This window comes from Lepidochelys kempii, chromosome 3 (genome assembly GCF_965140285.1).
Source record: "Lepidochelys kempii isolate rLepKem1 chromosome 3, rLepKem1.hap1, whole genome shotgun sequence".
NCBI classification, from domain to species: domain Eukaryota; kingdom Metazoa; phylum Chordata; order Testudines; family Cheloniidae; genus Lepidochelys; species Lepidochelys kempii.
This window is the reverse complement of record NC_136382.1, coordinates 77,352,581-77,366,917: the sequence shown is the minus strand read 5'-3', so window position 1 is coordinate 77,366,917 and position 14,337 is coordinate 77,352,581. Positions and strand designations below refer to the sequence as shown.

At 38.8% G+C, this 14,337-nt stretch overlaps 1 protein-coding gene across 1 annotated transcript in view; it reads left to right on the top strand.

Moving 5' to 3' along the window:
• Positions 1 to 11,269, top strand: part of SIM1 (SIM bHLH transcription factor 1) — an 87,032-nt gene extending 75,763 nt beyond the window's left edge. Inside the window, exon 12 of the mRNA XM_073336862.2 lies at positions 8,300 to 11,269. Within this exon, the coding sequence (XP_073192963.1) occupies positions 8,300 to 8,436 (137 nt within the window). The 3' untranslated portion in view covers positions 8,437 to 11,269. The remainder of the gene's footprint in view (positions 1 to 8,299) is intronic.
• The last annotated feature ends 3,068 nt before the right edge of the window (positions 11,270 to 14,337 follow it).

Below are 14,337 nucleotides of genomic sequence, written 5' to 3'. Positions count from 1 at the left end.
GTTTAATTAATATACTGCACAAAATGAACTGAAGAGATTATTTTTCTGGAGAACACTATAAAGGGCTTGGATCCTGCTACATATTCCAGCTGCTTTTCTTAGAACATATTCCTTCACTTGGGAGTGTCTGTTTTAAGAAGTTGTAATTTATCTTTTGGACAGACCTCAGTTAATGTTTCCAATTTACTTCCAGGCACAAGGAATGATTTCTTTTTGTATAATGTAGCATTGCGTTTGGTAACAGCTTCCTGGGGAGTGGTAAAATACAGTTGCTCTCACATAATTTGAAATTTCTTTAAATAGCAGTTGATAGTTAATTTAATTATCATGATAAAGATTGAGCAGTGTATAGAAAAAATAAATAACATGAGCTTTAATTTTTAAAGAATGCCATCAGTGTTTCTGTACTGACATCCAGCAACTCGATGTTTTAAAACTATTTCAGAAGTCAAGGGCGGGCAGGTGGGAAGGAGATAATTAGTTTCCTGTTTAGTCCAAAATGAATTCATGGTACTTTGAGACCCTTAACACCAACTATTTTCACAGTGATTACATTTTTGGCACTATTCATGACATTCATTTTAAATTTACTTGCTTTATGAAGGGTTTCAGAGTAGCAGCTGTATTAGTCTGTATTCGCAAAAAGAAAAGGAGTACTAGTGGCACCTTAGAGACAAACACATTTATTTGAGCATAAGCTTTCGTGAGCTACAGCTCACTTCATCAGATGCATTCAGTAGAAAACTGAATTTTGCCAGGAACAGAACAGGAATGGAGTCTTAGAACTGATGAAGTGAGCTGTAGCTCACGAAAGCTTATGCTCTAATAAATTGGTTAGTCTCTAAGGTGCCACAAGTACTCCTTTTCTTTTTAGAACTTAGTAAGTAACCTAGCTAGATATGCGTTAGATTCTGTTTTGTTTAAATGGCTGATAAAATAAGTTGTGCTGAATGGAATGTAGATTCCTGTTTTTGTGTCTTTTTGTAACTTAAGGTTTTGCCTAGAGGGATTCTCTATGTTTTAAATCTGATTACCCTGTAAGGTATTCACCATCCTGATTTTACAGAGGTGATTCTTTTATTTTTTTTCTTCAATTAAAATTCTTCTTTTAAGAATCTGATTGCTTTTTTCATTGTTCTTAAGATCCAAGGGTTTAGGTCTGTGTTCACCTGTGCAAATTGGTGAGGATTTTTATCAAGCCTTCCCCAGGAAATGGGGTGTAGGGTTTGGGGAGGATTTTGGGGGGAAAGACGTTTCCATGCAGGCTCTTTCCCGGTTATATATCTGTTAGACGCTTGGTGGTGGCAGCAATAAAGTCCAAAGGAAAAAGGAAAATAGTTTGTACCTTGGGGAAGTTTTAACCTAAGCCTGTAAAAATAAGCTTAGGGGGTTTTCATGCAGGTCCCCACATCTGTACCCTAGAGTTCAGAGTGGGGAAGGAACCGTGACATGACAAAATTTCCACTGAATGCATCCAATGAAGTGAGCTGTAGCTCACGAAAGCTTATGCTCAAATAAATTTGTTAGTCTCTCAGGTGCCACAAGTACTCCTTCCTTTTTACTTTATGAAGGTATCAGGAACTCATTCAAATTCAGTAATAGCTTATTAGTCTGACAAGGAAGTGTAAAAAGAGAAAGAACCCTTGGTACAATTTGACCAGTCTAGGGCTTCACAGTGTGTTGTGGGGTTTCCTGTGTCTGTTTTTAATTATTGTTAGTTGGCATAATTCCATTGATATAAATGAAGATATGCCAGCTGACATCATCTGAAGATCTGGTCCTAAATATCTGAAGCTATCTTGGTGATACCTGTTTTATCGAAGCCTAAAGCAGGATGGCAGATCATTTTATGTGGCTGAGCCTTGCTGAGGCTGTTAGTCTTCCATGCTGGGGGGGATTCTCAGCTAATTGGTCAAACTGACTTCGTGAACCATTTGAAGTACCAGAATCTGCAAAATAGCAGGAGCAAAACTGAGAATCTGACACAATGTACATTTTACATCACTATTTACATCAGTATTGAATGTGAAACCAATTTCAGAGGAGTTATGCTGGATGTATACCAGTGAAATTAAGATCAGAATCTAGCCCAACTCCATTGGGTCTCAGACTGCTAAGTATTGGTAGCCACTGATCCTAAGCTTCCCTTTATTGGATTTGTGATTTTGTTTGAGGCTAGGTTTAAGACACATTTGTTTGTGGATTATTGCATTTCAGTTCAATTGATTTTTTAAAAATTTATTGTTACATGACTTAGGATGTGTTGCTTGATACGAGCTAAATAGGAGAAGATTTTATGTGTGTTTTGTTGCAATGGCCTTATTTTACTGTAATCCTTTAGTTGATTTTCACTAATTGTAAGGAAGCTGTATATTTAAGGATTTATTTAGGGGTATAATCAAGAATGCCATAATACTGTCTCCAGAAGCAGACCAATTTAAAATCCAATTGTAATTAGCAAGAAGATATTCATTGTATATACCAGACATTATTACAATGGCAATATAAATTCCATGAGATGAAACAGAATCAGGAAAAGAGGCTGCAAATTCATCATGGTATAATGCATTTGCAATATGGATTGCACTTATCTTTTTATTTGTTACAGACAATGTAAATTATGTGCAACAGAATGGAGATTCAAATAATTTAGCATCTGCATGACACTATAAATTATGGTGTATTGCATACACTAGAGGAAACAGGAATTTACTGATATCTGACTCAAGTGAAATGATATAAAAGGCAGTCTCCAAAACTGGTTATGAACTGACCCCAACAGATTCATTTTGGTTGAGATAAATTTTAGGGGTGGGATTTTCAAAAGTGCTCAATGATACTCCTGCTCCCACTGAAGTCAATGGGAGTTTTATTGTTGAATTCAATGGGAGCAGAATTAGACAAATGTTGAGCACATCTGAAAATCCCACCCTCCATTTTGGGGGAGATTGCATGAATATATCTGAGTTCTTTAAGATCTTCAACCTTCTCCATCCTTTGCTGTCTCTCATCTTTTCCTTATGCTTCTTCTCTGCTCCCAACATTATCCCCTCTCTGTCCTTCCACTCCAGTTCAATTCTTCACTTATTCTTTCTTCCCCAACCTAATCCTAAACACTTTCTCACATTCAGCTCTTTCTCATAGCGCAACTGTATTTGACAACTTTTGTAATTCTTTCCTAACGTGGTTTTTTTTTTCTTCTGCTTGCCTGGTCCCTAGATCCTGATTGTTTCTTCTCAGTTTCCAAGAGGTTTACTTTCCTTGCTGATATTCCTGTCATGAATTATCAGGTTCTCAGCAGATCTGGCAGTATTTTGCTTATCTGACTTTGCTCCTATATTCTAACCTTGCAATCTTTAGGGCTTCCTCAAATCAAGAGACCCCTAGGATGAATTTCTCAGCTCTGACACGAAGAAGCCACAAACTGCACAAATTTGCATACAAGTTGGCGTTGGTCCAGTAGATACTTCTAGAATATAGAGTGCTTAATAGGGAGATAAAAGTATATTGACTAAGCCAGTAGTCATTTGGATGTTGGAAAGGAATATATAGAGGTAAGGGGAAGCAGAGAATAATTGTATTTATTGGAGATTGACTGATACAACTTTGAGACAAGTGGAGGGAGGGACAAAAAAGGAAGCTGGGAAGGAAGTTAGGCATTTAAACTTTTTCAGATTTTAAAAAGAAATGTTCAAGGGCAGGACCAAGACAGGATTTTTTGTTTGTTTGATTTTGGTTGAATCATTATACTCCAAGCTACTGATTCATTTACGATATTATAATAAACCTGCACAGTTCCACAATCCTTACTCATAAAACCTCCATTAACTCCAGCAGGAGTTTTGCCTGAGTAAGGAGTACTGGATCAAGCCCTTAATGAAGAGAAAAGAAAATGTGCCACATGGAACGAAATGGCCTTTCTCTCAACATAAAGGCACTATACAGCCAAGTCTGACGGGCTAAGAAAATATTAAATAATTCCTGTTTCAGTCATAATGTATCTCACAGGTTCTGTCAGAGGTGGTTAAGCATTTCATTTAGGTTTCAGTAAGACAGGTTTACTCCCAAATGATCTAGAAAGAAGGGTGCCCTTCAAATTCTTTATATTTTTGTAACCTTTCTCATGTGATAGGTGATGACATTATTGTCAAATATTTTTTAAATGATGGCCTTATGATTACCATAGAGCAAAGTGAGCAGTCAAGGCAGAAATGGCAAATGCTGCTAAACTTGTCTGTGTGCCCAGTGCATGGTTAAAGCCCAGTTTCACTGTCTTCAGTGCTCAGTTCATCATCATCATCATCATCATCAAGGAAAAGGGACATAGCCAGCTTGTAGACTGAGCGCCACCTGGATTGATCTCTAGGTAGGTTCTTAAGACGGTCTGGCTGGGTAGTCAGTCTATGTCCATCATTGGTGATCTTCTCACATGACTGAAGCTTTTGGTGACCATATGATCACCGCCCATGTAGCAGCATCCCTTGGTAAACAAGCTTTGTCATTCATTGGTCTTCCATCCTAATAACATGTCAGCATCAAGAAAGCTGCAAGAAGTAAACCAGTGCTGATGGAGGTAGTTGCTGAGTTTAACCATGAATATCCTCATTGCTGATCTTGTCCTGCCACTTAACAGGACAAGCTGACGAGCAGCTGATGATAACAAGCATCACAGTTGATATAACTGTGGTTCTATAGCACTATAGCTTTTCAGAAAGCTTGATGTCCCAGCATCTCCACAGAAGCCACTGAAGGGCCCAGAACATGGAGCAACTGCTGCTCTGTGAACATCACATCTTTAGAACATCCTCCAGTGCTGTCTGTGACACTTCCCAAGTCTTTGACAGTTGTCACCTTTTCAAAATCCCATGTAGACAGGTTATTTCTGAGCTGTTTGTTATCTAGTGTTGGAGGCTGCTTGATGGTAATGGCCAAGAACTTAGTTTTAACCAGATTGGTAATGAAACCAATGTGCGCTCCTTCTTGCCCAACCAGATCAACCAGCCCTTCTTGCCCAACCATCAGCTGGAGCGATTCACCAAACTGAGCCAACAAAGCAGTGTCATTGGCATATTTGAGATCTCAAAGCAAAATGGTGTTCGACTGAATGCCATCGATGGCTGCCTCCTCAAGTTTATCCATCAACCAATCAATGCCAATATTGAACAATGATGGTGGCAGCATGCAACCTTGTTGAACTCCTGTGGAAATAGGAAATCCTGCAATGTATCTGCCATTGACTCATACACAACTTTTTGTTTCATTACAGAACTCTTCTATCAGTGACATTATCTTTCCAGGATTGCCAAGTTGCCTCATCAGGTCACATCAGCTTGTTAGATGCAAAGGCCTGAAGGAAGTCTATAAAAGTGTTGCACACAGCTTTTTACATTTTCAGTCACCTTCTCAAAAAGCTGTCCCAAGGTAAAGATCTGGTCAGTAGTAGAACAACCAGGACTACATTGCATATCCCAGCCTTTTGCTATGAAGTGCATCCCTGATTCAAGACATTAACGCAGAAGCAAAGATTTTCTCTAGGACCAGCAACAGCGTGATACTTCTAAAGTTGCTACATTCAGCTTTTACAGTCTAAATGTATGTATATGGGGAAAATATTTAATAGTGGGCTCTCAAATTTAACAGAGAAAAGTATAATATGATCGAATGGATGGAAGTTGAAGTTAAACAAATAAAGCATACATTTTTAGCAGTTAGAGTAAAAAAAAAAAACAATGGGACACTTTACTAAGGTTAGTGGTATATTCTCCATCAATGACCATTTTAAAATCAAGATTCGATGTTTTTCTAAAAGATTTGCTCTAGTAATCATTTTGGCTGGTGTTGTACAGGAGATCAGACCAGATGATCACAATGGTCCCTTCTGGCCGTAGAATCTATGAATCTGTTAATAACCTTTTTTGAACAGAGGCAAAATAACACCCTTTCCCAGTCACTGGGGAGGGTATTAGTGTACCAGATGGTATGGATGAACCTATGTAGGCATGGTACAAAAATACTCTTACCTGTCTTCAGCAACTCAGGGATGATGTTATATATCCCACGTGCTGCCGGAGACTTCAGTTTATGTACTGTAATCTGGATCGCTTTGTGGCTGAGGGAAGGTGGCCCTACTGGAACTTCCCACCCGACTTCAAGAAGAAGAGGGGACCATCAATACAACTGATCTTGCAGATTCTGTCTAATACTGCCACCCCAATTCTAAACTGGACAAACTGGTGCTACACTCTACTACAGACTCCACAAAATTGAACAAAGGCTGTAGAAATAGTGCCTGGCTGCAATATGTTCTAAACTGGCTGTCTGAGTCAACCACCAGAATGCCTTATTTTTCTTACACAATAACTTGATGACATTTCTGAGTTGAACCAATTGTGTCTTTGCTTTTGCTCTCCACAAATGTGTCTTTGAAGACTCAAATTATAGCCTCACTTTTTTTCTTAGCTCCAGCTGCTGTTAGCATCTCCTCACTGATCCATGTTAATATTTGGAGGGCTAAGGGACATAGCACTGAGCTGACAGCAATCAGCAGAGATGATTTAAAACAATGCCATTCCTTATCAGATGACAGAGGAAATGAGACTTCATTTGATCTCAGTTACACTAATGTAAATCTGGACTAGCTCCACTGATTTCAGAATTCATCCTCCTAGGTACACTTATGAACTGATTCACCTCTGAGACTGGTTTTATTCCAGTGTAACTCCATTGACTTTAATTGAATTACTCCTGATTTAAGCTCGTAAGAAAAAAGTAACTCAGATCCAATGTGTGTAATGCTTGCACAAGGACTGTAAAACCAGCCTTTGACAACAACACCCACTGTGCACACTAATTTTGAGATGTTGTGCAGTCATTGTAAATCAAACCACAGCTGGTTTTAATTGATCAAATTATCCTTACTAATTTTTAAGCTGTCACGGGTAGATCTGAGGCAAGTATTGTGGCCAAGTTAGACTGATGGCTTTTCTTAGAAATGTACAAAGCATTCTGTCTTCAGTTCTGAAAGTGGAAACATGACTTCTTCCTGCCTTGCCTGGCTATGCAGAGCTTTCTGGCTCAAAGGTGAAACAAACAAACAAAAAAACTCCAAAAAGGTCAGTTCACATATTCTCCATAAGATGTGTAGTGCTCCTTTATAATAATAGAAAGGAATAATTCTCTCAGTTCTTATACCAATCTCTAAAAGGGAAACACAGATGTATATTAATAATATCTTCCAAACATTTTCTCTTACAACTGGTTATTTAATTACTTATATTCCACAAGAGAGCACGTGAGAAAGACAGACAGTGAACCAGGGATTGCATTAATAATGTAGCAGACAGAGAATCTATAAATAAGGTTGTCATGAGGAGGGGGAGCTGGCCCTTTAAAGGGGGTTGAGGCTCAGCTGCACCTGTGTCAGGCTTAGCCCAGGTGAAAGCAGTAAGTCTACATGATGGGAGCATGTGATTCAGAACCAGGTCTTCTGGGAGATATAAAGGGCAGCTTGAGAGCTATGAGAGAGAGTTCAGGTAGAGACTTGAGTCAGGGCTATGTGAGTTGTTTTATACAAAGGGATGTGACTGCTGGAGGAAAGCTTGAGTAGGGACAGGACTAGGGGTTGTGAGCCAGCTAGAAAGGTTGGGCTGAAGTTTTTGGTGGGGTTTTGAACTTGATATGAATGAACCAGATTTCAGAAAAGGGGAGAGATATTGAGAAAATGCCAACAATATGAAGTTCCTTTCCTTGAGGAAGAACAGCAACAAGGTCTGAAGCCAGACTGGATAAGACCTTCTACAAAGCTATTATAAGAAAGGGGGCGAGAGAGCTTTTTAACTTATGGGCCAGACTCTGATCCTCTTACTCATTTTGGATAGCACTTTACTCTATAAGTAATCCCACTACTCTTGCAGTAAGGTACTATTCAGTAAGAATAGAGGTTTCAGAAACAGGCCTTGGGTGTTAAATCCTTAGTGAGCATGGACATCCTTGTCTAAATCAAAATAAACTATTTCCTAGGTCAGTCTTTTTGGCCAGCTTGTTGAGGGCCTTGATCAATGGTCTGCTACAGGCATTTAAACACATAAGTATGCCCAATACACTTAAGCCCCAATAAAGTCAATGTTAAGCACATGTCTAAGTACTTTGTGGACTCAGAGCCTTAATTAAAGCAGATACATTTGAACTAGGACTAGGAAAATCCATTTGGGTAAAATAAGAACAAAACCTAACTTTTTCCAAAACTTGAAGTGAGTCTTTTTGAGGTTCAAAATAGTTATTTCTTTTTCTCTTTGTATAGGTGCCTTTCTTCTTCCTGCTTCCTACTTCTATTGGCCAGAAGAAATATCAAAATACCACAAGAAGGGCTGTTTTTTCAGTATTAACCACACAGAATCAGGAAATACCAGCAACTGGAAAACATTCTCCAACTTCTAAATAATTTTTGCATTAATTTCATAGCATAACTTTGATGGTTACCTGGACCAAACTGAACCTCCAAGAGTTGCTTAACATTTAGATGAGGCACTGAAGAATCATTATGAAGTGCATACATCTCCATAATATGCATTTCTTCATTCGGGTTTATCAAGAAATAATAAACACTGTAAAAATAGTACAAGTAATATTTGAAAAACACATGCAAATAGAATCATAGGGCTCCAGTTACTTATGCTTGTTTTTCTTTTGTTTCTTTGGGATGGTTACACAAGACATGAAGAAGGCAAATTGAGAACCAAGAATGGTTGACCCTAAAAAGTAAGGCCCTGATTCTGCTCTTGATTACTGTGGGTGAATTATGGCACTACAGCAATGTAACAACAGTGTGAGTAACAGCAGAAGCAGACCCTAAGAGGCAGATCCTCTTATTGGTAAATTGTCAGAGCTCCACTGACTTCCATGTTGTTTAGGTTCTGTCCCCAAATTTCTATTGTAACATGAGACTGATCTTATGATAAACTGCAATATTTTATGAGAGGGCTACAAGAAATCTCATGGTGAAGTGTAACAACGCATGAGCCAACATTTGGGTCACTTAAACACCAATTAATTCCCCACAGAGTGAACCTGATGGGGCCGAAAGAGTGGATAAGAATGGACTGGGGGGATATTCATGAACCAACTGGTCCATTGACAGAGGAGGTATGAGAAGGCACAGGAAGGAAGTGTAAGAGAGAGAGATGCTAGCAGAGCCAGAAACAGGAAGACTCTCTGGGTAGAGAGATCCCTTCCCTCTCTTCGTCTTAGTGGAGGACTTAGGAGAAACTGTAAATAATATGGTATATGAATCAGTAAGGTGGTGGGAAAAGCAAATGTAAATTAAACTGCACTGGGGTGTTTAACATGTGAAGGTCCCCGAGTCTGTGTTGGCAGAGCAGAAGACAGGAGCTGGACATTGCCCTGTCACATCAAGTATACTTATATGCTAATGTTTTATACTAATATATATATCTACAGAAATCTAGAAAATTAGCTGAATCCCATACTTTAACATGGGTGGGTCATGTGAAACAAATTTGCATCATGGGGATAATATACTTTAATGTATTTGCCATTTACATTTTAATCTTGTTTTGCTATGTTATATTTTAGTGGGAAAACACTCTTTGGCCCAGTGTAGTAACAATTTAATAAGTGAGTTTTCTGTATGTTATGCACAGTTCGGTGGAGCTCTGTAGAACAACAACCCACTAGTGGACCACAACTCATTTTGGCAAGCCATTTTGTGTGCATTATTGACCTTTTCTTGCTGTCCATAACTCCTTGACAATGCTGACACAAATACACACCAAATGACCTTTCAGAAATGTTGGAAGTAATCTGTTCCAGCTGAAGATGGAAGACAATGACCATATTCAAAAATAAATCTCTTCATCTGTACCATAGACTTTTGGCAACAACAGCATTCATACTCCCCACTCTGATTCTCCCCACCCAGAAGTCCAATGTCACTAAAAAGTGGGGATTTCATTGGTTGTCAACTGAAAAAGAATCAAAAGCTGATTAGTTAGTTTCACCTCTCCCAACAAGGTTCAAGTAACCACCACAGAAAGTATTGTGTCTTCTGATTGCCCCTTGAGAGAGACAAGGGACCCATTGGCACAAAAACATTGTTTCCCAGGGGAGGAATCTGAGGCCTAGTCTACAATCAAAACTTAGACTGATCTAGCGCACACCCCTGAAAGACATAGTTACGCTGACCTAAGCTCCAGTGCAGATAGCGCTAGGTTGATGGACAGATGCTTCTGTCCACCTAGCTACTGCTTCTTGGGCAGGTGGATTTACTACAGCGATGAAGAGCCCCTTCTCTCACTGTAGTGAATGTCTGTGCTAGAGCAGTGGAGCTGCAGTGTTGCACCTGTTCTGTTATAGTGTTTCTAGTATGAATGTGCCCTGAAACACATGGTCTTTGTTTGGGGACTCTCCAGGGCAATATGGGACTGATGAGAGGACACTAGCGAGTTAGGTCTGTCACAGTAACTAGCTGGGAGACCACATAAGGTCATCAGGCTGTTGTCTATTCTGGGGAAGCACTTCTAGGTTAGGGAAAGCAGAGTGACTGATCAAAGAACAGATATGAAGACGTGGATGTTAGGATATAGATATTCAGGCCTGTCTGTAAAGGCCTGTACTTTAAGAATTTAGGTGTATTCTTATCACTTGGCTAGTTCTAGAGGTATAAAAGAAAGAATCAAAATAACTGTCTGCCGGTGTAAGAGCCTTCTCTTACTGTGACAGTTTGAGGCCCTGTTCTTAGATTAAGGCCTTTGGCTAAGCAACAGAGGCAGCCAGCCATAAGCTAGGAAGCGAACAGTCACATCCTCACATTCCACACTAGTCACATTGAAATAAGGTGCTATTGGGCTGTTAGGCACTATCAGGACAGGATTGTATTCCTATCACCTCCAGAGAAAGAGAAGTGCCCAGAAAATGTAAAAGGAAACTTAGTTTGATAGCATCCTGTCTGGCAAGAACTCACTTATCAATAGCTGGGATGTGAAATCCTCACTTCTGTATTGTCTTGTCATTATAGTTCCCACTTTGCTATTGTTTGTCTGTGTAATCTCTGTCTGGTTCTGTGATTGTTCCTGTCTGCTGTATAATTAATTTTGCTGGGTGTAAACTAATTAAGGTGGTGGGATATAATTGGTTACATAATCACGTTACAATATGTTAGGATTGGTTAGTTAAATTTCAGGAAAATGATTGGTTAAGGTATAGCTAAGCAGAACTCAAGTTTTACTATATAATCTGTAGTCAATGAGGAAGTGAGTGGGTGTGGGTGGGAGGGGGTGGGTGTGTGGGTGGGGGAGATGGAACAGGGAATGGGGGTAAGGAAATTGGAATAATGTTTGGCTAAGGGCAGGAATGGGAACAGGGACACAGGTGTAAGGCTCTGTAGTGTCAGAGCTGGGAAGGAGGATACTAAGGAAGGAAACTGGAATCATGCTTGCTGGAAGTTTACCCCAATAAACATCGAATTGTTTGCACCTTTGGACTTTGGGTATTGTTGCTCTCTGTTCATGCGAGAAGGACCAGGGAAGTAAGTGAGTGAAGGAATAAGCCCCCTAACAGTGGAAGATGGTGGTTAACTGTAAGCATAGGAAGCAGCATAAATTCAAAAGGCAACTAGATTAAAAACAATATCCAAGTAAAACAAAAGGACTTGTGTAGCTCAGGCTTGCCATGCTCCAGGATGCTTTTTACACAGATCATTGGGCCTCAGAATGGCGGGAACTTAGTCCCTTTACTAGGAGCTACTTTATCTCTGAATAGTTTCCCACCACTAGGCTTAAGAGTTCACTCTCTAATAGGAGCCTTTCTCATCGTGTTTTCTGTCGACAAGCAGTAGTAGTGTATCTGCCATCTGAGTGCTTTAGGGTGCATCTCTTTCTCTTCCAGCTAGTTAGAATTTTTCTCTTACTCCTGAAGATATGGTATATTTTCACAGGGATCATCGGTATGAGAAGCAGAGCATGGGTGAGTTTTGGAAGCAAGCATTAAACATTGCCATGTGTGAATGGGACTAGTGAGACAGCAAGATAGAAAATAAAAGAATTCAGTTTGGATAAGGATCTAAATGTTTTCCATAGAATATTAAGGCCAGAAGGGATTATTATAATAATCTAACCTGATCTCCTCCATAAACAGGCCATAGAACTTCACTTACTAATTTCTCCACTGGGCTCAGTAACTTGTGGTTGAAGTAAAGTATATTTTCTGAAAAATATCCAGTACTGATTTAAAGACTCCAAGGGATAGGGAATCTACTACATTCCTTGGGTAAGATGTTCCAGTGGCTAATTACCCTAACTGTATTTGTGGGTTTATTTAAATTTTTTTAAATTTTAGATGATTTTCAGGTTCTCCCAGCCCTAGTTACAGACTCAGTCAGATCTAGTCTCACTGCCCTTATACTAAATCCAAGCAAATGGACTAAATTTTTCTGTTGTCCAGAAAGGCACATGTAGCGTTAGGTCTGCTTCAAAGGACTTCATCTGAAGACATAAGGTAGCTTCTGTGCAGATCTGTGAAACAAATGCAAAGGTAACTTTAAAGAAACATTTTTCCTCTTTGTAGATAAACTAATGAAAATTACTAGTTCCCTTCCTGCAGCAGATCTATTAAAAGTCTGTTAGATAGTAAAAAGGAATAGCTCTTTTTTCAATATATAACTTTTCATGGTGTATATACTGGTCAACCTTACATAAACAATGCAAGCAATCTAATAGAAGCTGGCTGCAATTTAAAGTGGGGTTTCATGTTTATTGTGCCTCAGTGATTCTATATCAAATTCACTATGTTTAAAATTCACCCAAGTTCTGAAAACCAAGTTGTGTTGTTTCTGTATCTCATATCATCACCAGTAATAAAGATTCTACAATTAGTTAAGAATTATTTTGAAGACATTCAAACAAGAATAGAATCCAGCTCCCTTTCTTTTGGCTTTATTGGCATTGTAGAGGTAACTTAAGTGTTTTATCAAAAAGTAAGCAAATTGGTTTCAGAACAAATACATACAGGGCATTTATCTGTTAAGTATAATGATATTTTTGCACAGTCACTTTTCTGGCCGTATAAGCAATTTTAAATGGAAAAATCTAGAAATCAATAACAGACAAGTTTATTAAAGTATGGTTCCTTAACAAACTCATTAAGTCTTAGTAATGAAAATAACTCCTTCCATTGACTGCTAAAGAGATGAGGACAATTTATGTAATAACATCTATTAGTAGGGTACCCCTCCCAGTAGCATCATGGGATGACAGTATGCACCCCAAAATTCAGAGGTACACAAATATTGGAGGAACTCATAGGGTATGTTATGCACTTGATTCTAACTGAACAATTGATTTATGAAGAACCCATCCCTATGATGATGGGCACCAAATACATCTGTAAATGAATAAATAGATGGCTTGTCTGTTTTATTATGGCCTGTTTGCTTGAACGGGGTACTACGAGCACTGAATGTATTCTGAATGCTCAGTTGCTTCAAGACTGTTCCTTTATTCAGTGATGTTAAAGGGGAAACTGTTTGGCTGGATCAGGCTGAATACTAGAAAAAATATTTAGCTCATTTATTTGATGAATAATAACATTTTCCAAAAATGTGCTCACAGATTAATAATATTTGGCCAGGCCCACTGTTCATGCTAATGGATTGCACAAAATCACAGCATGGTGTGGAACAATCCCATCACTGAGTCCTCAATGTACACAGCACTCAAATATTTGCCTCACTCTTTGCCAACCAATCTGACTGTTGCAGATGAATGATATTTAACCCAATTTCCCCAATGAATAATGAGAAAAGCCCTTAAAATGAAAGTGCTTAACATGCTGTTTAATCATTTGCACTGCACCAGTTCACCTTTTTTCCTTAATGTCTTCCGTAACACGGCATAATTATTAAGCAGGATATTAATGTCTATTGATTACATTGCATCTGTTGTGGGAATGGTACTATAAACAAAAGGATGTCATATTTGTTTTGCAAAAGACGGATGTTCAATGACTACTGCTGAAGTTTCTATTTCGCTCTTTAGCTGAGACATCAAATCAAAAATGCTGTCCATTTCTTGTGGTTCTCCAAGAGAAGTTAGGAATTCCATGGCATGCTTTGCCAACTTCCCTCTTTGAGTTACACCCCCAAAAATTCAAGTTTCTGTTTGAAAGCTCTGGATTCTGAATGTTGAATACTTATTCCTGTTTCCAGGATTGTATTGTTTGAGACATTACTAATGAAAAAATGAGTGCTTTCTAGTTTATGAATGAAGCTTAACTCAAAATTCTTTTTGTATTGGTAGTGTTTGTATTGGTTAGGAACAGACATTA